Source organism: Hirundo rustica, chromosome 3, assembly GCF_015227805.2.
Source record: "Hirundo rustica isolate bHirRus1 chromosome 3, bHirRus1.pri.v3, whole genome shotgun sequence".
Taxonomy (NCBI): Eukaryota; Metazoa; Chordata; class Aves; order Passeriformes; family Hirundinidae; genus Hirundo; species Hirundo rustica.
In genome coordinates this window covers 60,730,475-60,755,314 of record NC_053452.1, presented here as the reverse complement: position 1 = coordinate 60,755,314, position 24,840 = coordinate 60,730,475, and the positions used below count along the sequence as shown (strand labels likewise).

The 24,840-nt window shown below is 36.6% G+C and overlaps 1 protein-coding gene across 15 annotated transcripts in view; it reads right to left on the bottom strand.

Annotated features, from left to right (window-relative positions):
* The window catches only part of EPB41L2 (erythrocyte membrane protein band 4.1 like 2), a 109,095-nt gene that overhangs the window by 48,037 nt on the left and 36,218 nt on the right, over positions 1-24,840 (bottom strand). For all 15 annotated transcript variants that reach the window (XM_058420034.1, XM_040060419.1, XM_040060431.1 and 12 more), the window contains exons 3-5: positions 15,126-15,601; positions 13,899-14,111; positions 857-961 (exon numbers count right to left, since the gene is read on the bottom strand). In XM_058420034.1, coding sequence (XP_058276017.1) covers positions 857-961; positions 13,899-14,111; positions 15,126-15,587 — 780 coding nt within the window. In that variant the 5' untranslated portion in view covers positions 15,588-15,601. The remainder of the gene's footprint in view (positions 1-856; positions 962-13,898; positions 14,112-15,125; positions 15,602-24,840) is intronic.

Here is a 24,840-nt window from a genome sequence, read left to right as displayed (position 1 = left end):
TGGGGATTTTTAATTTAGAGGAATTGAGTATTTTGCTCAATACTGCACAGAAAGCTTTGCAGCAAAACAAATAAATCTAGAAAACAGCTTTATCAGAATGGAAGTTGTCAGATTTATTCAGACTATGAAATTACACTTCATTTTTTAAAAAACAGTGTTAAGAGGAAAATGACAGAAAAAAAGCAGAAACTTTTAGATGCAGTATCGATGTAATGATGCTTCTACTACAAATACAGATTAATAAGAAATACAGTTTTTCCTCCTTCAATTAGTAAATATTCATCTGGGAGTTTTTTTATGGAGAAAAAGATGACTGCACATACATCTTTAGTTCATGGCGGCAGCAACAGGCAGCCCAGCCCATAACTGTAAATGTTAATACGTTAGAGAGATAGATTGGGTTCGGGTAATTAATGGCGCACTTGCCACTGACTGATTTAAGAATTTCCTCAGCTGAGCAATCTAGACATGCTCAACCATCCAACAAAAAAGCAAGTGCAAAAGAAGACTGAAGTTACCAAATGGTATTTCAGAAATCCTTTCAATTGCAGTCACATCAAAAGCCATTCATTTGTAAAATTAGCATCCAAGACCAGCGATGGACTCTTTACAAATGCCAGAAGTTTTCTTTAAAGAAAAATTAATAACAAAGGAACTCAAAGGCCTAGTCGTTACAGACTTATGGGCTAGATTCCCTTCATGTTCATGAACAAAGCATTCTTACATATCTATGAGAAAAAGCAGCAAAATTTACTCAAGTGTTTGAAATGGTAAACATTTAATAGAATATACCCCACTGAACTACTGGAGTGAGTGGCAATGATGAAAAACAAACAGAACTCTCATACAGGCTTACCTTCTGTTCTGAATTCTCATAAAACAACAGCCCAAAATAGTCCTTTTCCAGTAAATTGAGGTGTTCACATACTTTATCAAACAGAACTTGTCCTTTCGCTCTTTTCTGAGGGGTGGGAGAATTGGAAAAGAAGGGGAAAAAAAAAGGAAAAATAAGAAAACAGAGAAAATTAATATAAGTAAATCAGTAAGGTGCTTAATTACAGGTACTGTTATCCAATTATGTTATTCAGGAAAATTTAAAATATACCTAAAGCACATTATAAAAATATAAACTTTCTTACGTTCACCATATATCAAAGCTATACATATCCTTGACAAAAAATAGAGACGTTTCGAAATTTTTTTTTCAATATATCAAAAAACCCTGAAACAACAACATAAGTACACAAGGAAAATTAATACATGAAAGATTTAAATAGTTTGCACTCTCAACTGTCACTAAATAGTCTTGGTTTTTCTAGATCTTTATTTTTAAAATAACAAAGAGCTTCTTTATTTGAGCCAACTTTTTCTATTATCTTCTAAAAATTAATATAGTATCTACATTAACTTTTTAATTTTTATCATTTCGGTATACATCTCGATGACTTATGAATCACATGATAGGAATGCATTGAAAAATAAAGTGTGTTATCTTCAAAAGACAAAAAGAACAAGCAGACTACTAAGAGCCAATGCTCAGACCAGCAGAAGCAGCATGCAAGCAGAAGCTGAACATATCCAACATGTCTAGTTGTCTATACTGCAGTGGTTTGCTTTAAGGGACAGAAAATAAGATAGCTGCTTTCTATCTGTGTATTTCTGAAAGCTAAGTACCCAACAAATTCATCAGATGCTCAAAAATAAGAAATCTCCAAGAAGTTTATTTTTTGTAAAATATTATTTGTGGAAGTCAGCAAGAACGGAAAAAAACCTGAAGGTTTTATTTTAGGTTAGTTTCAGTATCATAGTCTGCTGCTTTATAAATATAGTAATTGAAAACTGATCATCATTTTTACGTACTCTTAAAAAGCGTTTTAAAATGGCCACTTTCAAGCTCACTTTGTGAGCTCAGTCTTACTAGTACTGAAGTTTTATATGTTCATCTTGTGACCTTTCCAGCAGCCTTCCAGTAGAGAGAACAAAAGGAAAGGGCATGTAGTGACAGGACAAGGGGTAATGGCTTTCAAGAGAGTAGGTGCAGATCAGATGTTAGGAAGGAATCCTTTATTGTGAGGGTGCTGAGGCATGGGAACACGTTGCTCAGTGAAGTTGTGGATGTCCCATCCCTGGAAATGTTCAAGGCCAGGTTGGATGGGGCTCTGAGCAGCCTGGTCTGCTGGAAGGTGTCCCAGCCTAAGCAGGGGGTTTAAAAATGAGAAGATCTTTAAGGTACCTCCCAAGCCAAACCATTCTATCGTTCTGTGATTCTTGTACCCGAAACCAGGAATGTAAACATTCCTTATGTCTGTAGTGCCAGTAATGAAAAGCAGGTCCAGGCTCTACTTCTGTGGGCTAGGTTTTAAGGAAAACCTTTGTCTCCTGCTGAAAGGAGACAAATATTTAGAGCAGACAGCTCACGCCATATGCTCAGGGGTGGAAAGGTGAAAAGCTCTTTCTCCAGTTCAAATCTGACCATGACTGGCATGCAGCCCCCGGTTTGAACCAACTCCTTCATGACAGCTCTGCTATTTGTGGCATTTATCATAGAGGCCACAACATGGCCTTTTCAGAGAGGCCTGTCAGCTTATAGGAATTTTTGCATTTGCTTATCCTACAGATTTCAGTAGATGCCTCACACCACTGCCATTCCACAGAAACGCCATCGGCAGGCCCTGTGTAGGCCCGGGTGACACTGCGGCCATTGTCCCCACAGACATGGCGATCGCTCCACGTGCCCCCTTACGGCACTCCCGCAGCTCGGCTCCACGGCACAGGGCGGGAAAGGCCAAGAGCGGAGGGAGAAAAGAAGGTATGCGCTGAGCAAAGAGTGAAGGCATTGTTGATTAATTTCCCAAGAATCCAGAGCTCTACTCAAAACCGCATTGTCCAGCAGACATTCAACTCAGGAAGATCAGAAAGCTTTCACAGAAGCAAAATTTTAAAATGACCACATTTAGTAGCCCAAGTAGCAAGGCAGTGGAAAGTAGAAGTCAGAGTGACTTCTGAAATGGGGAGCAGGGAATTTTATGTCTGTTTGGTACTTTGAAAAAATCCTACTCCTCAAGAAAGATGACTGCTTCCTCCAGGCATCTGAAGTAGCCACTTAATTTTCTTGACAGCTTCACCTTCAGCTTAATAAGAAAAATCATCAATACAGAAAAGCAGTAAATTGAAAGCAGAAAAAACATAAGCAAGAGAGAGTTCAAAGAATCTTAGATGCACGTAAAAGATACCATTTTTTTCCAAAGTCAGTGTGCAGGTCAGTAATCATACCTTGCGAAGGCAAGTTTCAGTTATACAAATTTCAGTAAAGGAAATCCATAAATTAGTGCAAAATAATATATGCTATCATATCATGACCACATCTGGAATCAGCTGCTTTTTTATGAAGTTTATATACTAAAACCCGCAGTTAATATCAAGCCTTTGACATATAGAAACATAAAGCAGGCAAATCTACATGAAATATATTGCAAGTATAACTGTAAAATATTGCACAGTTTCTCACTAGAAGTCATAATCAACGAAGGACTTGGATACACTAGCAATGTCCACTGTATCTTTAAACACATTTTTGTCAGTTCATGGTTCTTCCAAGTAAGGAAAAACAGCGCCATGTCACATGTCCAAGTTTATGAGTCTACATTCTAGACAGCAGCAAAATGAAAAGACATTATACCATCAGCAGTTAGTATTTATAGAGCTCCTTTATAGATTCAAAAGCATAAGAAGTCTCTTAGTACCAGCAATGGTTTTCACAAAAGGATCCTGCTTGTAAAATTGAAAGACTCTGAGTTATTTTATATAGATAGATATACAGATATAGATATATGGATATATATACTGATATAGTTTTAAAAAATTAAAAGCGTATTTAATTTGCAAAACCAAACTTTTCATGTGCAATTTCTTTGTAAACCATTTGGGGACAAGCATTACTACACAGTTTAAATTATATGATAACAACTTTTCTGGAAAAACTTACGTTCCTAGTAGAATGCCTCTAAACATGAACTGAAGATTATTGTTATGATCCAGTCAGTTCAGAAGTTAGAAATATTTTAGTAGAGCAGGGCACTCCTTAAGAAGGCAGCATCATGGTTTGCATAGTTTGTTACTTCTTAAAATGGATTCCATTTCATTTTCTTCCAGGTGTTCGAGACATCAAGTGATAGTCACAACCAATGTGTAAATTATAAGCACTGTTCTTACTATGTGTATGCACACATATACATTTATGCATCCGTATATACACACGTGTTTACAGCACAACAAATACCAGCACTGAAAACAAGGAAATATTAATGTTCCAAACTATAATGCAGAAATATCAGTAAAAGTTTAAGTCCATCCTTTTTCCCACAAGAAGGGGAGCACATTCAACCTAGCTATACCAAGAGGCTGAGAAGTGAGGAGATGCTCACAGAGCCAGCAGTTTAAAACACAAGACGACTCAGATCAGCAGTATTCTGTATTGCTGCCAAGTTATGCTTTCTTTTAAGTGAAAACGTAAAAAGAACACATGTAACCAAGGTTATTCTAGTACCAATTTCAAGCCTGTATTTAGATACTGCAGATGCCACCTCATAATGCAACCACCTCATAAAACCAGAGGTAGCATTTTTCTGTCCTCTACCTTCTTCTCAAAAAAAAAAAAAAAAAAAAAAAAAAAAAACCAGAGCAAAGCAATTGCAGCTGACATACACAGTGGAATTTTCTGTGCAACTGGGAATTAGGATATCATGGATCTGTTTGGCTATACAAGAGTTGCCAACTACTGATGCAATATAAACGTTCACAGCTACCAGTTCTGTTCAATACATTTATCTATGATAGGGATGCAAGAGTTGAATGCACCATTAGCAAGTCTGCTGATGATACTCAAGTGGGAGGTGCTACTGACTGCCTTAAGGGATGAGAAACCCTACAGAGCAATGTGGATAGATCAGAGCACTGGGCAATCAGTGACATGAAATTTAGCAAATGCCAGATTCCTGGGCAAATACCTGGGACAGAGTAATGCTGGGCACAAGCATAAACTGGAAGAGGAGTGACTGGAGACCAGCCCTGCAGAAATGGATCTGTGGGTGCTGGTCAGCAGCAGCTCAGTGTGAGCCAGCAGGGAGAGACCAGGAAGCCAGCAGGGCAAGGGTGCATCAAACCCTATGTTCAACCATCCAGACAAAAGAGGGGATTATCCTGCTGCACACAGCTTTGGTATGGCCACACCTCGAATAGTGCGAGCAGTTCTGGGGCCCGCAAATTAAGAAGGATGTGAAGGTCCCTGAATATGTCTAGAAGGCAACAACAAAGCTGGGGAAAGGGCTGGAAGGAATGTCCTGTAAAGACTGGCTTAGTATTTTGGCCTTGTCTAGATTAGAGAAAAGGAGGCTGAGGGGTGGCCTCATTGCTCCCTACAGCTTCCTGAGGGAGGTGAAGAAGCAGATGCTGAGCTCTTCTCTCTGGAATCAGTAATGGGACATGTAGGAACAGTTCCAGGCTGCACCATGGAAGGTTCAGATGTGACAGTAGGAAGCATGTCTTTACCGCAAGGGTGATCAACCAGTGTAACACCTTCCTAGGTGGTGGCTGATGCCCCAAGCACATCAGTGTTTATAAGTCATTTGGACACAACCTTTGGGCCAGCCCTTGTGACACGGGTGTTTCCTTACCCTTGAAAGTGCTGGTCGTCAGGCAGATGAACTCGATGACTGGAGGTCCTTTCCACCCAAAACAGTCTATCCTATTCTTATTCCTGCCTTCTCCTTTCTCTAGAAGTACACACAGAGGAAAATCTCAACATTTCTTCCCAGCCCTGCAGTAGCAGAACGGATTGAATGGGTCATCATGTCCCAGCCTAGGCACTGAATGTCTCTGTGGGGGAAGGAGGCATATACTGTCTGATGGGCGTGAGAGCTGTGGATTATCTCAAACTAATTTAACCATTTGAAGAAATTTTTGGGGGAAAAAAAAAAGCCAAAACAAGTACAGTTTTGTAAGTTTTCTGGGTTCATTCAGTTAATCTGGGTTTCCATAGCATGGCAGAACTCCACCTAGCTCTTCAGAAATCAAACCCTTAGCCAAATGCAGGACATGTTTCCAAACAGAGTGACTTCTTGAAGTGTGCAAAACCTATTACTTCCCTAGAGGATTTTTTTTTCTTTTTGTACTCATTTTTAGAAATGCTTGAGTCATTTCCCTTGGAGAAATGTAATAAACTTTTTATTACATTGGGGAACAACAGTACTCCATCAGAATGAGGGTCCATCTTCAAAGTGGCAAACCACAAATGTCTACAGGCAAGCACAGGAGCAGTACCCAGGAGCTGACTAATTGTGAGACTGGTATTTGCCTGAAATGCCAGGGTTTTTTCAGCTCCAAAAACATTTTCAAAGACGCACATTTACACGAGGAAAAAGGATTTGATTTCATGTTATTTTTCTGAATTTGTTTAAGAGCCGATGCTCACAGACATTAACACAATGCAATTCTGTAGCCAGGCCCAGGCTAACACATTCTTCAGTTTTGTTTTAAAAAAATCAAAACATCCCTTGCAGTCTGGCAAAGGCAAGACCACAGAAAGGAGAAGGTGAAATATAAACCAGGCAGTCCCAGTTTCCTGATACTTGAAGAATAAGGATTGGTACTGGACACAAGCAAAAGTGGAGGAGATGCGCAACAGCCTGGGTTGTTTTCAAAAGTATAACACGTATCAATGACAAGCCTATTTTTTGGCTGAAAAATTTGCTTTGCTGTGCTTCTTGGCCAGTGATGCATGAAAAGTTCTCTCATGCCTGGCCTGCACTTGTATTGCATGCAGGGAGAGCTGAGAAGTGCCAGCTCCTGATGCTGCAGCAAATCAAACTGCCTTGTGCAAACAAGAACCCTAGGGGAAACTAAACCAAGGGAATACAGGAACTCACTCCCACTACAAACTTGGAGTGGCAAAGAAAGACAGAGAGCAAGGGTATGAGAGGTGCCTTGGAGGTGCAGAAGCAGCAGGAGAGAACATGGGCAGAATAGCCCAAAGGAGCCCTTGGCAAGGGGCCTTGCTCAATGCTGCAGAGGAAAGCAAAAAATCCCCAGGGACTGAGATGACTTCACACATAAACATTACTTTCAGAGGTGTCTGTTGAATCTAGACAAATATTTTAAGAATGTGCCAAATTTAACATCATCTCTATTTTCCTTTTTCTAAATAAAAGATGTCATACTTTAAACAGACCACTTAGCGCTTGAATAAACCTAGACTAGACATCTGAGCAGTCAGAAAAAAGATTTGCAAATCAAACCTCAGCTACAATTAGACATCTGTTCCATATCAGCTTCATTCAGAGTTTTCTTAATTCAGGGTTAAAGACTGATCTTAATTGTACATTGAGAAAACATATTTTTACTTTGTATTAGCAAACTGTAAGTAACCATAGAGTCTCTGTCAACTCTGATATATTTCACTTGTTCATACGTGCATAAAATACAGTCAGTGCTGGCATCCTTTAAATGCCTTTTGTCATAAATATTTAATTAGACCACTGACTGAATGCAGTAAACAAACCCAACAGGATTGTCATTTGCTTCTAATTAGTAATCATTATGCACTTAGCACTTCTTTTGGTTTGTTTGAACTGTGTTATTCTCTACTCAAACACAGCTTATATTTAAAACAGAAAATCTGAACTAGTCTTTACTGCAGATCCCAAATTCAATAACAGAATTTCTTCACAACTATGTACAAAACCACAGAATGAGAGGAAAAAAGCAAGTTTATTTCTACCGTGAAAGCAAGAGATATATGTAGTTCACAGTAATTTATTAGTAATTTATACCTCCCACAGAGATCAATTATCAGGAAAGGAGTAGGTCAAAATTGCATCATTTGCAATGTGTTGAAAAAATTAAAAGTGTTCTGAAAAATTAAGTCTTAAGCATTTCAATAGTCTGCACAGTCAAGCTATTAAAAATCAACTGCCATTACATCTCAAATATCACACTATTGAATCACAAACCAAGGTTATTTTTTCCTTTAATATGGTTCTATCATTTCAAGCAAGCACAAAGGTTCAGTCAGTTTTTGGCAAATACCATTCATTAGCTTTTATCCTCAGTACCTTGACAACTGTGATGATCTTACAGGCTATTATTCCTTTAACTCTCTTTAGAGTAATAAAAGGTAACCGAAAGTTTTTTAACAGTTCACAGCCTGTTAAAGTTGTTTTAAGTCATGCCTCTCCAGAACTAGAGTCAAGAATAGCTTCTTCCTCTTTCCATTTCTCCAGGTATTCATGTATTACTCTGAAGATTGAGGCTAAGTAGGTGTTATCTTTAAGAATTACAATAGTTTTAAGCTTAAAATAATTTAATTAATTGCTCATGCTCTATGAATGCACATATTGTGTACATGTAACTCATGCTGTTTAGTATAGTACTTGCATGCAATATTATTTTGTGATTTATTTCAGAAGATTCCCTTAAAGCAACACAGCACAGAAAATCATTCTATTTTATTAATACAGAACCTACAGACTTAGGGAAGTAAAATGCTAAAAGTTAAAGGACTACTTTAATATAACATTGTGATGGAGGATATTTTGCTGCCTTATACAACTTTACAGGGTCCAAAATAACAATATAAAACAAGTCTGAAGAGTGGCTGGTATAAACGTTCGTAACACTACTCCCACTCTAATTTAAATTCCCCAGAGCAAGTAGCCAAGATGCAGAGTAATTATTTACACACCACATTTTATCAACCATGCAAGATTACAATCAGCATCTCTGCATTGGTGAATTGAGTGCAGTTCATTTCTGGGAAAGATCAAGACCCACAAACTACAGTGAGAACTTCAAACTACAACAAACTGAGGAAGATGTTTCACCTAGCACAAGATTTAAATTAATAATGCTTTCATGTCATGGACTTCTCCAGGCAGCAGTGGAGTACCTTAGGTGTTGTATCTACACTGGCATTCAGACAAGGATCTTTGGAGAAGCCATACTCCAGAAAGATTACAAACCAGGTCCTTCAAATTTTCATCTTCAAAAGTAATGAAAGTACAAAGAGAAGTAAAAAGAAAATAATCACAAAAGAAACTGAAATACCTGTTCAAACAGTTCCACAGATAAAGAATTATTGAATTAAAGTTCAAATTGGCAAGTTCACACCAGTCAGAAGATCTACTAAAGGCAAAATAAAGGGTTCTCAAAGAAAAGATGACTCTCAGAGGTGACAAATTAATTTACAAAGTAACATCAAAAAAGACAAATATCTGAGATTTGCTTTATGCTGAAATCTAAAGATCAACCATGTCAGGCATGCCTGGGGCAATGGGAAAGACATGTGAAAACAAGCCAGAAGAAATAACTCCACTGTCAAACAACACTAGGTGGCTGCAAAAAAGAACTTCAAGTAATTATCAATACACAAAACTCGAGTGGCAAAGAAACAAGAAAGGTTCAAATGTACCTGAACTCCTACAGCAACATTTAATGATAAATTCTGAACAATGGAAGAACAGTCATTTGCAAAGATGTTTTAATATCCTATTAAAAACATGCTGATTCACCAGGAGTGAACTCTTTTCCCCACAATTCCATATATAAATATACTATCTCAACATCATGAGGCTATATTTTTCCTAAGTGAGCATCTCCCACCTATTTCTATTCTGTACCACTCACACAGGAATTCACTTTCCGAACCTTTTGTCACAGAAACCAGTTTTGCTTCACTCTGATATATTTCTCAATGCAACCTGCATGTCACATATACTTCTTTCTTTTCTATAGGTGCTTTAACTCAATATAGATTCCAAAATGCCTCATTAGGCAGAAGTTACATCAATTTAATATTAACTAGACTTTAAATTGTAATAAATCCCTTTTTTATTAACATAATAGATGCTAGGTTTGCACATGTACCCAATCCATCCAAACTAGACTGATCCAGTTCCAGTTACAACAAAATGCACATTCATGCAAATTTTTAGTGCTATAATTACCTTATAACTGGATTGCAAATTTTGCTGGATTATAATTTTTTTTTCTTACATATCACGTATATATTCCATTTCTTACATATATTTGCTCCAAAAACTTCCATCTGAAGATTCCAAAGCAAAAAAAAAAAACACCAACAAAAAACCCAAACAAAAATGACAGGATATGTGATTTCCTTATGCAAAACCTACTTCCACCTGTGTCCTTTCCAGCTGACAATAATGTAGCATTAACCTCTTGCTTACAGGGGATCTTGCCTTACCAAGACAAGAAGATCCTTGAGAATATAAAGATTTTTATTACAAAAACCAATCTGTGGTTGCCAGGACAGAAAACAAGTGCGTCAACAGACACAAATTCGCTTTACCCACATTACAGTTTCAGGACTTCACTAATTCACTTAAATTAATCACTCTGCCTGTCTCAGCTTCACACTACAGAACTTAAATGTTTCAGAATATAGCTGAACTCAATTTACATCAAGTTAGAATATTCACTTGTCACTTGGTAAATATTAAATTTCTAAAAATGTTTAGTGAAGCATGGAGACTCTGGCCCAGAACAATCTCTATAGAGCTTTTGATGCCTAGTCTAAGTCTCAGAGATGATACATTTTTAAAAAAACTAATTCCAGATGAACTGTCATTAAACATCAACCTTAAGCAAAAACTGTAGCCTCTTTTCTAATACAATTGTTTTAAAACAATTATTCTGTAAAAGCTTACTAACACACTTTACTGAATTGAAATATCAATTTTTTTAAGCTTGAGAAATAATGTATTTTAGTCATCTTTGAGAAATTACTCTAATTTAATTTGTACCAAATATTACCTTGCAAAATAAGCTTCAGTTTGGGGGGGGGGCAATGGAAAGTGGAGGAGGGAGTGGTTGCGTACCTGTAAAAACTGGGTTTTGTACGTGAGATTATATGAAACAATGTTTCTTTCCATATTCAAAATCATGTTATAAAAAATAAGTATGTTGAAATGTTTTAAATCACTGGAGCTGAAGAAACATAACCACAAATATATCTAAAACAAGATTAGGCTCACAAAGCAAAAGCAGGATAGAAATCTAACTATCACATGGAAGGGAGTTTAGAGAGCAGTTTCTGGTCTATTGAAATGGCATTTCTTCCTAAGCACACAGACTATTGTCAGTGGATATTCTGCTCTCTCAGGAAAAATTAAGAACAGGATGGACAGAAAAAAAGAACCTGTCAGAACTCCCCATCTAGCACCTCAGTTTATACTAAGGCTGCTTTGTAAAATAAGGGAAAATAGAAGGAAATTAAGAGAGAGGTGTTAGACTAAACAACTGGCATATATCATGAAATTAAATGAGCAGTAACAAAAGAGCTGCTATTTTAGAAGATGTTAATAGGAAATGCTAGGGATATAACTGAACTCATCTGCCCTTCCAGACAGTATGAAGTCTTAAATTGCAGGCTTGTAATTGTACAAGTACAGAACAAGCCCAAGAGTTCTCAATTATTTAGGGATTTATCATGCTTCAAAAAAAAGCCCACAAGAAGACCTCACCAAAAAACTAGAGAAAAACTAGGTACTTTGACCATGATGAACAGATGAGATTTTATGGAACTGCTTTTTCCTACAAGCAAAAATACCTGAGATCTAACCATATTGCTAAAATGGCCATACACAAAACTATGAATTTTAAGAACCTAAGATGGCATTAAAAAATTTCTTGAAAACAGGAATGACATATGCTCTCCACCCCCCCCCCCCCCCAAAAAAAAAATCCCAGGAAATTCCCCTAACTGCTGAGGCATTTCCAATATGGTTAAGTTTGGCCTTGAAGCAACACCAGCCAGCTCACTCAGCACTGGTGGGTGTATGCTATAAGGTCGCATGGGACTTGTCTCTCCAGCTCAAATGTTCCCACAGGTGTCCATAACCCTCCCCTTTTCCATTAGTTCCCAAATCACATCTTCAAGCTTTTGTCATTAACCATTTACTGATCAGACCACATTCAAGCTGGATGAGTAAAGTTTTTCTGATTGAAACAGCTTATGTCCTAAGAATAATGCATCAGCACTTTTTTTTTTAAAGAAACAAAGCATCACTATTAATTCATGATTTTCTATTTAGATTCTAGTGAATCTAAGGTATATAATAGTTGAACTCAAGTATTAAGTCCTCATACTATGATTCATCACTGTTACTAATTAATTGCATAATATTATATCTACTAAACAGCCACAAAACTCTTAATATTTAGTTATTGCTGTGAATCCTGATCAGCCTTCATCTGTGTGCTGCCACTGAAGCTACTGCATCATGGCTTTCTTTCCTTTTGTACCTCTTCCCAGGTATTGTCTTATATAAAGACACATATACTAGGAACAAACAATTGGCAAAATTTAACAGAGACTAAATTAATGGGGTTTTGTTTTCATATTTTGTTATCTTTCACACTCCTTTTAATTTATGTGAATATAAATTGATGCAGTTCTACAAGAAAAAAAGAACAGGACTGCAAGTCAAACAGAAAAGTCCCCAATAGTGTATTAGCTCAGACTTCATTACTTATTATCATGAAAGTTTAGAATGGCTATTAGAAAAAGACAGGATTCTACCAAAAGCTGTCAAATAGCAGTAATGAAAACAAGGTATTTTTCAGTTTTACTTTGCCATTAGCTAGTATATATATTTTTAAATATAAAGAAAATGGTCTACAGTCCATAGTAAACTGGAAGAGGCATCAGGAATGTGAAAAAACATGACAGTGGCCCCAAACTAAAAACTGATTTACTAGAAAGTCAACCAAGGTAAACTAGGCTTTGACTGCAAACATTTTGCTTCTTTGCTTTTTAATTTTTGTATCATTTCAGTAACTTTGTAAAAGCAGAAATATACCAACATTTACCCAAACACTAAATATTGAAGGAAAGCTAAAAAAAGAGTATCAGATATCTACTAGGATCTTTTGCAGAAAGCACAAACTGAAATTTCAATTTTCAGTTAATACAGCTTTCTGAGACTTTAAGTATTTTGATATCGTAGTAGAGCATAAAAAACTCTACATGTATTTAAGAACATGAATTCATCCATAAAATTGCAGTTAGCACTGCTCATGTCCTATAAAGAATTCAAATGAACATATAAAACAAATTGTTTCTTCACCACTCTCTTCCCCTCTTAAATTAATTTTACTATTGTTCTTACAGGAAATTCTTACTGCAAATAATGATAAAACTTATTTCTTGTCAAATGACTTAACTGAATCATGATAGACTTAAAATACTGCAGTGTTAAATACAAAATGGTATATTCTTAGATCTGTGGTAAGCCACCACTTCATTTAAGTCTCTTTTTAGGATGGGGAAAAAGCCCAGGAAGATAAAACTCATGTAACCTTCAATTAAAACAGAGATACCATTCAGATTTAAACATCCTGATTTATGTGGGAAAAAAAATCCCAAATCAACAACTATTCCAGGTCTACTACTACCCTGCAGTCGATTTTTGTGAAAATGTGGAACTAGAACAGAACTTTAAATATAAACACATGCTTTATAACTGTAACAGATTTTTTCTTTCTGAAGAAAATTTCTTTAAAACTTTAAAAAGCTTAAATTTATCTCCAGCTGAGATAACTTTAAAAAAAATTAATGAACTCAAGAAAACAATTAGCACATGTCACACTACCTTCAGGAAAACCTTAATGTTTTAGAAAAATCATCAAGTTTGAGCTGTCAAATAATCAGCAAGTGTACCACAGAGCACATTTTCAAGAATAAACTGATATGATTTTAAAGATGGAATTTTAAACTGAAATGTTAACTGACTCCTAGTGATAGCATTAAATACTCAGTACAGTGAAAGAGGGTTTTTTTTTCCTTTAGAAAAAGCTCTTTATTTAACAACTTCATGCCTTACCTCTAGGTCACAGCTGTATTCCGTGCCATCCAGAAGCATCACCTTACACTGCACAGTTTTGAGTTTCTTTGGAGACTTCTGAGGAATGTTGTCTATTTTAATTTCAGCTGTCTGCACTTCTTTTGTCTCCCTTTTTTCTTTTTCTTCTTGTTTTTCTTCCTTTTTCTCTGCAACTTCCTCTACTTCTGTTTCTTTACCATCTCCTTTGGAAGGCTATATAAGTACAATTAAACAAACTCAGGAATGAGGATATTTTCAACTTGTACACTCCTTCTATAAACGACTAATAAATAAGACAGTAACCATTTATTAAAGTTATGCACATACTGGAAACATAATAACCAGCACAAGCATTACAGTCTTCTTTTAGGGACCAGGTATTCTTGCTCTCAAACCAGAGAAGGTGCCTTTTTTCCCCTTTCCTTGAAATGAGGATTGTGGGGTTTTTTTAATACAAGTTATTGGCTTTCTTACAAAGAGAAACAAATTAAGAAGCCCCAGGAAATATACTAAACTAAACCTCAGCATTTATGAGAGCCAAGTGATACAGAATCACAGGATGGTTGAGGTTGGAAGGGATCTCTTGAGATCTAGTCCAATACCCCTAGGGCCACACAAGGCAATTTGCCCAGGACAATATCCACTTGGGTTTTCAATAGGGGAAGACTCCATAGTATCTCTAATCAACCAGTTTCAGTGTCTGACTCATCCCTTTACACCCCAGGAGGCCTATCATTTCCAACACCACCACCTGGTGTTTCCTTGCCAAGGAAAGGTCCTATCACCATCGGAGTAAAAAAGATTTTCTTGCGATCCGAAATGTAATTTCATGGGTTTAATTTGGGCCCCTTGCCTTTTGTCATCTAACTGCATACCACTGAGAAGGGTCTGGCTTCTCTGCATTCCTTCCATTCAGGTATTAATACACACTGATAAGATTCCCCTTCCTCCTCCTCTTCCCCAGGCTGACCAGCGTCAATTGTCTCAGCCCCTCCTCACACAAAACATTCTCTATGTTTCTTCGCCAACCTAGAATATGAAGTTTGAATGTTAAGAACCGACATGTTAAGAACTTCACAAAAAGCAGGACCGGCACCTAGCAACTGGAATAGCTGTCATTTTTTTTCCCCAATATGATCCCAGCAAAGCTTTACATGAATTACATAATTCATTAATCAGGTTTCATTAAAATTACTCCAAAATATCTATGAGCCTTCCCACACATACCTGTATTTCAGCACTACTAACAGAGTGTTTTTCTTTGTCATCTGCTTTAGCATTCTGCCGGTTTTCTGCTGCTTCTTCCAAGCTCTTTCTTGGCTGAGCCACCCCCTCTAGTGCCTGGCTTTCACTTTCTTCAATGGCTTGCTCTTCCCCTGTGGCCCTTTTCTTGGGCTCATCTTTGGGCTCTGCCAAGGTGTATGACTTTTGTTTCTTAAGCCAAGGGGGAAGGAAACGAGAAATGCCCTTGCTTTCAGGTGAAGATTTTTCCTTCTTCTGGCTAGTTGGACTACTTTGGCTTGTTGGTGCTGGGACAGGAGAATCTTGAGCTTCTCCAGAGGATGTTTCCCTGGACTTTTGATCTCCTGGAGTCTCTGATGCTTCTTCAGGCTTATCCTTGGCTTTGTCTGGTCCCAGCTGCTCAGAATCTTTCTTTACTTCGGTCTCTGAACCAACTTCAGTTGTCATTATCACAACAGACACTGAAAGACACAACAATAAAAATAGTTTTGTTATGTAGCATTACTACTTTTACTGACTAATTATTTGCAGTAATTCATAGTAATTCATAAACTCCTGTAGATTATTGTACTTATTAGGGTTAAAGAAATACTTCTTTCCAAATTTTGCATTCACAAGACCAGTAAGCTAAAACTTAGTGCTCTGCAGATAAAAAGACCTATGGTTTCCTTCTCCTTGATAAAATTTGAATTGTGCTCACTGAAAGGCATTTGTTTTATTAAAAGGTACTCCTAATGTTATTGGCCAGGATTATTCAGAAGTAACTTCAGTTCTCTTTCTACTGAACTCCTTAGCCAACCTAGAAAATGAATTTTCAGAAGAGTGACCATCTTCTTTAGTAAAACTGGTAGGTATAACTCCCCTACTATTTGGCAACACTTACCAACTTAAAATAATTATTGGAAGTGAAAGAGCAAGCTCACCAAAGAATAGGACAAAAGGAAGATGACTAAGATAGTGAGTATAAAAAATTGGGAAATTATAAATCAGTGATATTGTTGAAATTACTAATAATGCTGGGGAGCATGCATTTTTAATTAAGGTAAGATTGGGTTCTTAATAAAAAGTTCATACCAATCAACATAAAATCATATATCACTCTTATACTCTCATCACTTCTGCTTATTCTTCCTCCAGTGAAATTAAAGGCAAATCACAATACTGAACAGGATATGCAATAACCTTTCCACTTACCATTACTGATATTTATTGAAAAAACTATTAACTAGAATAAACACTGTATTGTGCTGTATTGCTTTAAAAGTGCAGTATAACTACTTTTTTCCAATTAATTGAAGTGAGCCAACAAAAATAAGTATACAAGAGTCCAACAGAAGTTTATAATGGTTAGATTTCATTATTCATCACTGGTATTTACTTATGATATTCTGAAAACAATTAATTTTAAACTGATGGTCTGTTTTTCTGGCCTAACGTTTAGCAGGTTGCTTACAATCACTTTTATATCTTTATAACATGGGAACCCTCTTCATTATGATTATCTTCAATGCGTGCCATTAGAGGCAGGAAGCTCTTAGGTTTAGAACTCTTCCTGAACTCAACTGCTCCCACCTGTACCCAAAGAGTCAAGAAGGTTATCTAGCTCAGGCTGGATGCAATTAACTTGCACAGCACTTTAAACTGCACATGAAGGTGACTGAGAACTAATTTAGATCACGAGGCAGCAGCAACACTTTGCCTCCAGGTTTCCAAAGCACATCCATAGGTGGTCAGAAATAGTTAAACTAAATCATCCCCTAATATGAAAAAAAGAAAAAGGGAAGCTAACAGAGGCCTAAATATACAAGAGAAGCCATTCTGGCCAAAGAGATGAGCAACACTGAGCCAAAGGAAACGCCGTCTTGACAGTTCTCTTACTACAAAGCCTAGACATTGGAGCCTTGAACTATCTACAGGCAAATTCACATTAAGCATCTTGAGACCAAAGTGTCTCATGGTGTGTGTGGGTTTTTTGTTCATCACTTAACACTTCACTATCTAAAATCAAGGCATCCCCCAATGGAGAATTAAATTAAAAGACAGTACCTTTACTGCTACACTAGAGACTTCTGAATAATTTTCAAGCTTAAATATTATAGTTATGTAGCCATTCCTACCACTTTTTATAAAACCTTTGAAGTTTCAATACTACTAATAAAGCTTGTTGTGATAGAGTATTAAACATTATGTAAGTACTATTTATCTCTCAGGTAACAGGCCTCTGAAAGGCAGGTTTCTATTTGACTGTTGAGATTAAAGAATTTGCTGTTTAAAGCCATATATTAGTATGCTAGTTTTCAAGCTGCTACTAATCAAATTACATTTTGCTATTACCTTTGTATCTTACACAAAAATACTCCTGTTCTTTCTGAATGGTAGGTATCTTACTAACATAAATACTGTAAAACTTTATTATCAAAATGAAAAATGAACAATATCTAGAAAACCAAACTCAGCTTTCCCTGAGAAAAATTGAAACTTCTGCTTATCAGAGTATCAATCCACACTACTTAATAAATTCATAAGGGTGGCTTCATAATTAACAGAGATGGTGGTGATTTCTTTTCATACATATCTAAGAAAAAAAAGAAATTATTTCTCAGAAAGTAGCTAAAACAATTTCATAAGACTTGATATACAAATCTTCAAAGAAGTTATAGGAGAGCCACTATATTTCCTGCACACTTTCGGTTTACTTTTCAAAATATGTAGAAATGCATGAAATACATGTACAAACTAATAAAAAAATCAGTATATACCACTCTCAAAATCAATATCACAAATTGATTATACAGTCAAAAAAGAGACATCTCAAGGAAATTCCTTAGAACTAAGCAAAGTAAATTACCCTGTAAACACATCCCCATGATACTGTTCTAACAATAAAAGAAACTAAGGATACCAAGTCACACATGTTAACCAATTAAATTTAGACAGAATAGCAAACAAAAATTGCCCAATGCAAAACAAGAGAGGTTTTGCATCTACAAGTATCCAGGTTTTCATGATCAGAGTTATGAGGAGAACTTGACTATACTGCAGAAGCAAGGGAAACTTGTTACAGCTGCTGTCTGAAGAGGTCTGTCCATGCTCACTTAATGACTTCATTTGATGCCCACAGCAGGAGGGATTTCTTTCATGAGCTCCATTTCCTATAAGCTTGTAAACTTTGGGACAAGTTAAGCTTGTAATTTCAGTACTCTTTGAGGCAGGGAGGGGAGAGGGAGAGAAGAAGAGAACCCTACAAAAAGAAGCATGCCTCTCTGCTGAGACTGTATATTTCCTTATACTCCCAGTAGTCTCTGAATTAACTGTGAAGAGGTGGACGAGTAATCTTAAAAGGCACTGACCAAGAGTCTAAGTTATAGTCTTCCAAAAACACCTGCTTTCTCTACCACATTAGCTTGATACATTTTTTTTTCCAGAGTTGCATGTTGTTATAAGAACTAGCTATCCCTTGGGAAACACAAAATTGGGTCTCGTGCTTCCTATTTCAATGCTCTGTCAGATCCTTCAGTTTTGTAGCTCACAGAAAAAAAAAAAACCAGAATAGGGAGGGACAAAATACTGGGGTTCTGCCATCAACCTATGCTTGCAGTTTGTAAAGCCTCTGATGTTACCTTCACTACAGCCAAGCAATCAAGAAACCAGGTTTTCTGAAATTCTGAAATCAGGGTTTTTCCTGATTCCCTCCTGTCCTGATAGGGAAGACCTCACATGATCTCACTCAGCTCTGACTTAACAGCCAACAGTGTGCCAGAATGCAAATAGGAACAAGCAACAGACAGCATTTGTCTCAGAAGTGGTATCAGGAAGAATTAAATCAGATTGCAAATTTAGAATTCTCAGCTTCAACTGCATGTTTTCTTGCTTTCCTGCCTTCAAGTAAGCTCTCATTTAGTCTTACTATATTAGCATGAGCACTCTACATATTTTTGTCCCTATAATCTTTTGTAAGCTCTGTAACAACTGTAGCAGGATAGGTTTCTCCTTATCTCACCTTTTTTGTATTGCAAGGTAACATTAAATCTGAGTTTCATTTTGAATTGAGAAAGGAGAATAACAATATTGCAGCAAGAGTAGACTAAGAGAAGGAACCTTGGGGTGATGGTCAAATAAAGGATTACCATGTCCAAACAGAGAAAGAAAAATCTCAGTAGATTTTGCAACTGACATTAAGCCTATGCACATTAAACCACAAGTGATAACAGCTGTATCTTGTAATCCTCCAGAAAACTTGGTTCATGCCAACTGAATGGCTATGGCTCATGCCAACTAAGTGACTACCTAAACTTGCAAGGATGAAGGTGGGGGTGGAATGGCAAAAAGTACTGTAAAACACTTTGCAATTTCTGAAGAGAAGGTGAGTTTTTTAGAACAGATCCCACTTTTACAGGAAGCAGCTAATCTGCCCCATTTGTAACCCTACCAGCTTCCCCAAGCAAGGGTGCTGACCAGGAAGCAACTGAAGACAACAGATATTCTCACTCCTCTCCATTCATCCCTCCCGCTCTTCACTGCACTGAAAAGAAACTTAGTGCTGGCATGAGTTCACAGCTGAACGCAGAAATGGTGTATCGATTGGTCAGCTGGTCTATAGCTTTCTTCCAGTTTCTAGTATAAATTCTTGAAATGTGGTTTTCTGACCAAAATGATTCCTGCCACCATAGATAAACTAGAAACAGAAGACATGACACGGAATTAAAAAAAAAAAATAAGACAGAGGGAAAGAAACAAGTACAGCTCAAAGATCAAGACAATATTAAAACCAGCTGCAGTGAAATGAAGTTTTCTTTGGTGATGCATGTTTTAATTCGCTGCTTCTGTTACAGTATTTCTTCTTATCAGCACAGAGGAACAAATCCAGATCCTCTTCCCATACACTTCTGGATATAATTTTACTTATTTTCTGAGTATATAAAAGTAGAAAATGAAGTCCTGAACTTGTTTCTTCTTTTTTTTTCAGTTTGTCACTGAAATTCATAGCAAACTCAAGAATAAAAATCACTTTGATAGTTGTATTTCCATCAGTCACCTAGGATTCACAGAGAAACCATCATGTCATAGAAGCAAAAGGAAAAAAAAAAAAAAAAAAATCAACCTACTTCTACAGAAATAAATTACAGCTCAGTGCACTAAAAGCCAATGTGTGTCTGTGCAAGACATGTAATTTTCTGGATCACCATAGTATAAATAATTTATGTTTTAAATCACTACCTTCTTAAATATTCCAAATATTTATCTCACATGGGCTACTCATTAAAAAAGCCCAAAAACATATGAAAGAAAATTTCTAACACCTGAAAAAAAAACCATAAAAATCTGAAACAAGGTCAGGTGTGTTTCAATTGCCTAAAACAAAGCATAAAAGCTCCCAAATAAAGTTGCTTATTTCTTGTCATATTATTGATCTGAAGCTCAGCAGAAGCCTGATCTGCATTTCACAGTTGGTTAGGACACAACATTCATGCTTGCTGCTTTCAATAAGTAAGATTTGTTGATAAAAAACCTATAAAGAAGTAAAATCCTAGCTGGAACAGTTACTCATATTTTAGAGCGTAAAATAATCTGGTTTAAACAGTAGGTAATATCTGAGGAACTGATTTTTTCAAAAACATATCAGTTCTTTTCTGTAGAGTACAATAATTTATATTTCAAATTTGGCTCAAAATAGTAACTAAATAACTGTTTTAGATTTCTGCTAATTTTAAAACTTCTATTTTATCATTGGTAAGTAAACAACTCGTGGTATACCATGATTCTGTGTAACATCATTTTGCTGAAGGTGCCAACATTCTACACACATTCTATTAGCAGACAAAGCAAAAAGTAAATTAATTTTTTATTTTAGTCACTGTTTAAATGGATTACTACAATTGAAAAGACATGGGGTGCTCTGAACACCAAGGAATAAATTCTACTAAAGAATGAAGTTTTCAATTTTGAGATCCTTAAGAAAGCAAAAAAATCTCTAAAGTTGGCCTAGATCAATCTGCAACATTTATATCATAGCATTCCCAATTAAATATTGTTCTGCAGTCATATATCAACACAAAAACACCCCAGTTCTCCCAAAGGAACTTGCATCCTTCTCTGTATGTATAAATAAACAGAAGTGTTTATACATACGTACTTTAAAGCTGAATCTAATAATTTGGATTACATTCATTTTTAAGCACATTCCAAAAACAAAATAGATCATACAAAAGCCAAAGATCAAGTTTAGCAAACTAGTGAGTATGACAAAAATAGTTACAACAGAAAAAGCAGAGGAAATGGGTACAAATGCTCTACCTACAAAATCCAACCACCTATTTTTCAATGATTACTCAAAGACAGTCTCCAGCAATTGAACCCAAACCTAAGTATTTACACACTGAACGTGACAAGGACTATTCCAGTCTGCTCCTTCCCTGATGATCACTGTGCACAAAAATCAAGGTTAACTGCAGAGCCTGAAGAGACAGATTGCAGACTCGGCTGTTTTATGAGTCTCGGCAGTAGCCACAGGGCAGGAGCCTGTCAGAGTCCATTGGTTTCCCAGGCTGTGACAAGACCACCAGAGCTGGGGCCTGGACAAATCTCTTGCTGTCATGGCTCTTCAGTGCAGGCTTCGAAGGTAACACATTGAAAAACAGACTACCAAGAACAATCCTATGCCATATATAGCCAAAAAAACCCCCAATATTCTTCTTTTAAATCTTCACAGTTCATGCAGGAAGCTTAAGCAATAAATCTGTACTGATTCAGACTATTGCCTTTGTAATAATATCTCCTAGTAAAAATTTTTCCCAAATGTAAGCCCATAAAAGAATTGCCCTTTCTCCTCATGATTCTGCTTCAGCTTGCTCCTGAACTGGGAGCTCATTGTCGAGGAAGTAACCAGGTGAGCAAGCTGACATTGCCAGTCTGTGTATTGGTCAGCAGATGGTGCCATAATAGTTCTGAAAGTCAGCAGCACATTTCAAAGGTCAAACTTCTAAACGGCAACAATACTCCAATTTCAAGTGTAGTTCCCAGATTACGACAAGTGATGGAATGCTTTCATAGACATATTAACATAACGTATTTTAGTAAAAATAACTTTAGAGCCACACAGTGAATCGTGACTCCATGACAATATAAATTAGTTACACGTGTACATGAACACGTGTGTGTCTAAATACATACGCATATTCACATAATGTCAAAGCTTATCTCCAAGAGTAGAAATGGAACACAATGGTGTCCTCCCAAAGAATCCTATGCCTATCAAATCTAGTTGCCAGGGAATTACAGGCATGTCACAGTGGCTAGCAGCCCCTGAGCTAATATAAACCATACTCATAAGCATCCTTTTATCTAGATAATGGAATCACTATTCAAAATAACATGTATTTAATTAGCCTTCATGTTTATATCCATGCCATCATACACTTGATAATTTGCAAACATGTAATATTTCCCTCCCAAACACATTCTTGTCCTTATTTAAATATTGAAGTTTCCAGAACTCATTTTTATACTGAGAAAATTATAGTTGTGAAACCATTCCTTGCAATGCACAGAACACAGACGACTCATCATAAAAACACCGGCAAGTTCCTACATAGGATGGCAAGAATTTATAAGGTAGTTCTGAAACAACATAAGACAACTACTAGTGTAATTCTGAAGATTGCTGTGAAGACAAAGTAAAAAAATCAAGGATACAGACAGCAAATTGAATGTGACAGAAAAAACTACTCCTGTCTAAAATTGCAAAATTAGTAGCTGTGAGTATCTTACAAAGTGAATTTAGATAGAATATTTTCACAATAAAACTATCATGCTGACAAATTTCTGTAAGGCAACTCTAAGGAAGTCACCTCAACTCTTTGTAGACTCAAATTACATCCTGGAACATTACGATTTCTCGAAATCCTTTTTCCTGTTAAAGCAGCACAACATATACCTATCAGCCAAGTGCCTCAGCTTTTCATAAAACACCTGGCACAGGCCATCTCCATTTTGCCTGGTGAGTAACTTGGTTACTGAAATCCATATACAACTTTAAAGGTCTAGCTTTAATGGATAAGCCACTTGAAGGAAAACTCCAGGAAGGAAAGAAAATACTACAAGACATGAAAACCAGTGAGAATTCTTTAAAAGCTATTTTGTTAAAATTTATCTCCTGACACCATGCAGCAGTCTAAAAATGTGTAATAAAAACAAAGAAAATGTTGGGAAGTGCTGTTTTCCAAAATAAATGAAATTCAGTGAAAACTGCATCATCTTTGTAACAGCACCAGTAGAACATGTAAAACTCAACCCCAAGTCTTTCAGGAAAATCAGAACATAAATACTACACATAGCTAAGTTGCAATGCCCATATTGGAAATTGAGATCACATTTAAGCAAATATACATCCTGCAGCTCTCTTGGTGCTATCTCTGCCATATCCAGAGTTAACAGAAATCTCTTCCTTCTGTATTTTCCATCTACAAGAACACTGCTATATCAAGGCAAAAAAATAAGTCTCAAACAGCAAATTAATCTCAATCAAGAAATCTGTCTTGGCAATAGTACATATGCTCAAATATAATCTGTTTATCAAGATAGCTTTGTCCTCTTCCCCAGCACTGAAAAAAATGTTGTAATCTGATGAGAATCCAACAGTCGTTTTGAAAAGCTGTGTATTGAACAAGTGACTCCACCCAGGCCCTGACACTGCTAGAGAAGAACATGCTCAAGTGGAAAAACGGGATTTGGTTCCAAATTCATTCCAGCAGACAGAAAATGAACGTGGGTCAAGAGACAGCTCTGTTTTCCTATTATCTATCCAACAAACTAAGAGCAACACAGAATTTGAGAAAAGTCTCTGCCCTATTTTTAAAATCAACTTTGCAAGTTTACAGTGGGTTTTGGCTGTTCACATTAAGCCCACATGATAACCACACTTTTAGAGATTAAAACCAGCAGTGAGTATTCGTTTGCCCCAAGCAATGCTGTCCCTCCAATCTCTATTTCTATCCTTCTACTCTATCCCACCTTGCCAAATGGCTGGTTCTCTGACCGTCACACAATTTCACTAAAGCACAGGCAAACATGACATTTTTTCCAGTTTTTAATAAAGAAGCTGTGGGAGGTGGGGGTGGACAATGACAACCCCATTTGGACTCTAAATTATTTGCCTTGTTCTGATTTGGAGGAGATTTATTTGCAGATGCCACAATAAAAAATTCCATTTCCAACTATCATTCTTTCTATTTATAATGTATTGGCAAGATTAAAAACGTAATCTTTTTATACTGACAACTTTATGTTCACTCTTGCATGCAGTTTGCTTACAAGGCACTTAGAATAACATAGTTAATCAAAACACTTGCCAGCTTGGTGAAAAATAATGTACGAGTACCTGAGAATTTTATTTTTTGCACTGCAAACTGGAAGGCCCCAGCATAATAAAGTTTCTGAATGGTGGAATTCCAGATGCACACCATTGTTTTGACAAGTATCCATTTCCCCTTCAGTGGAAGTCATATAGAGAATTATTACCCTCTCACATGTTCAGGAAGGGTACAACAGCATGCAAAAAGAGGATTCAATATCAGGGAAAAAAAAAAAAAGACAAGCAACTAGTCTGTGCTTTCAGTAGTGAGAGACCAGTACACACACATTTAAAAGTAATTTTCATAAGCAGCTAGAACCTTTAAATTTTTTTCACAAGCACATCAAGGCT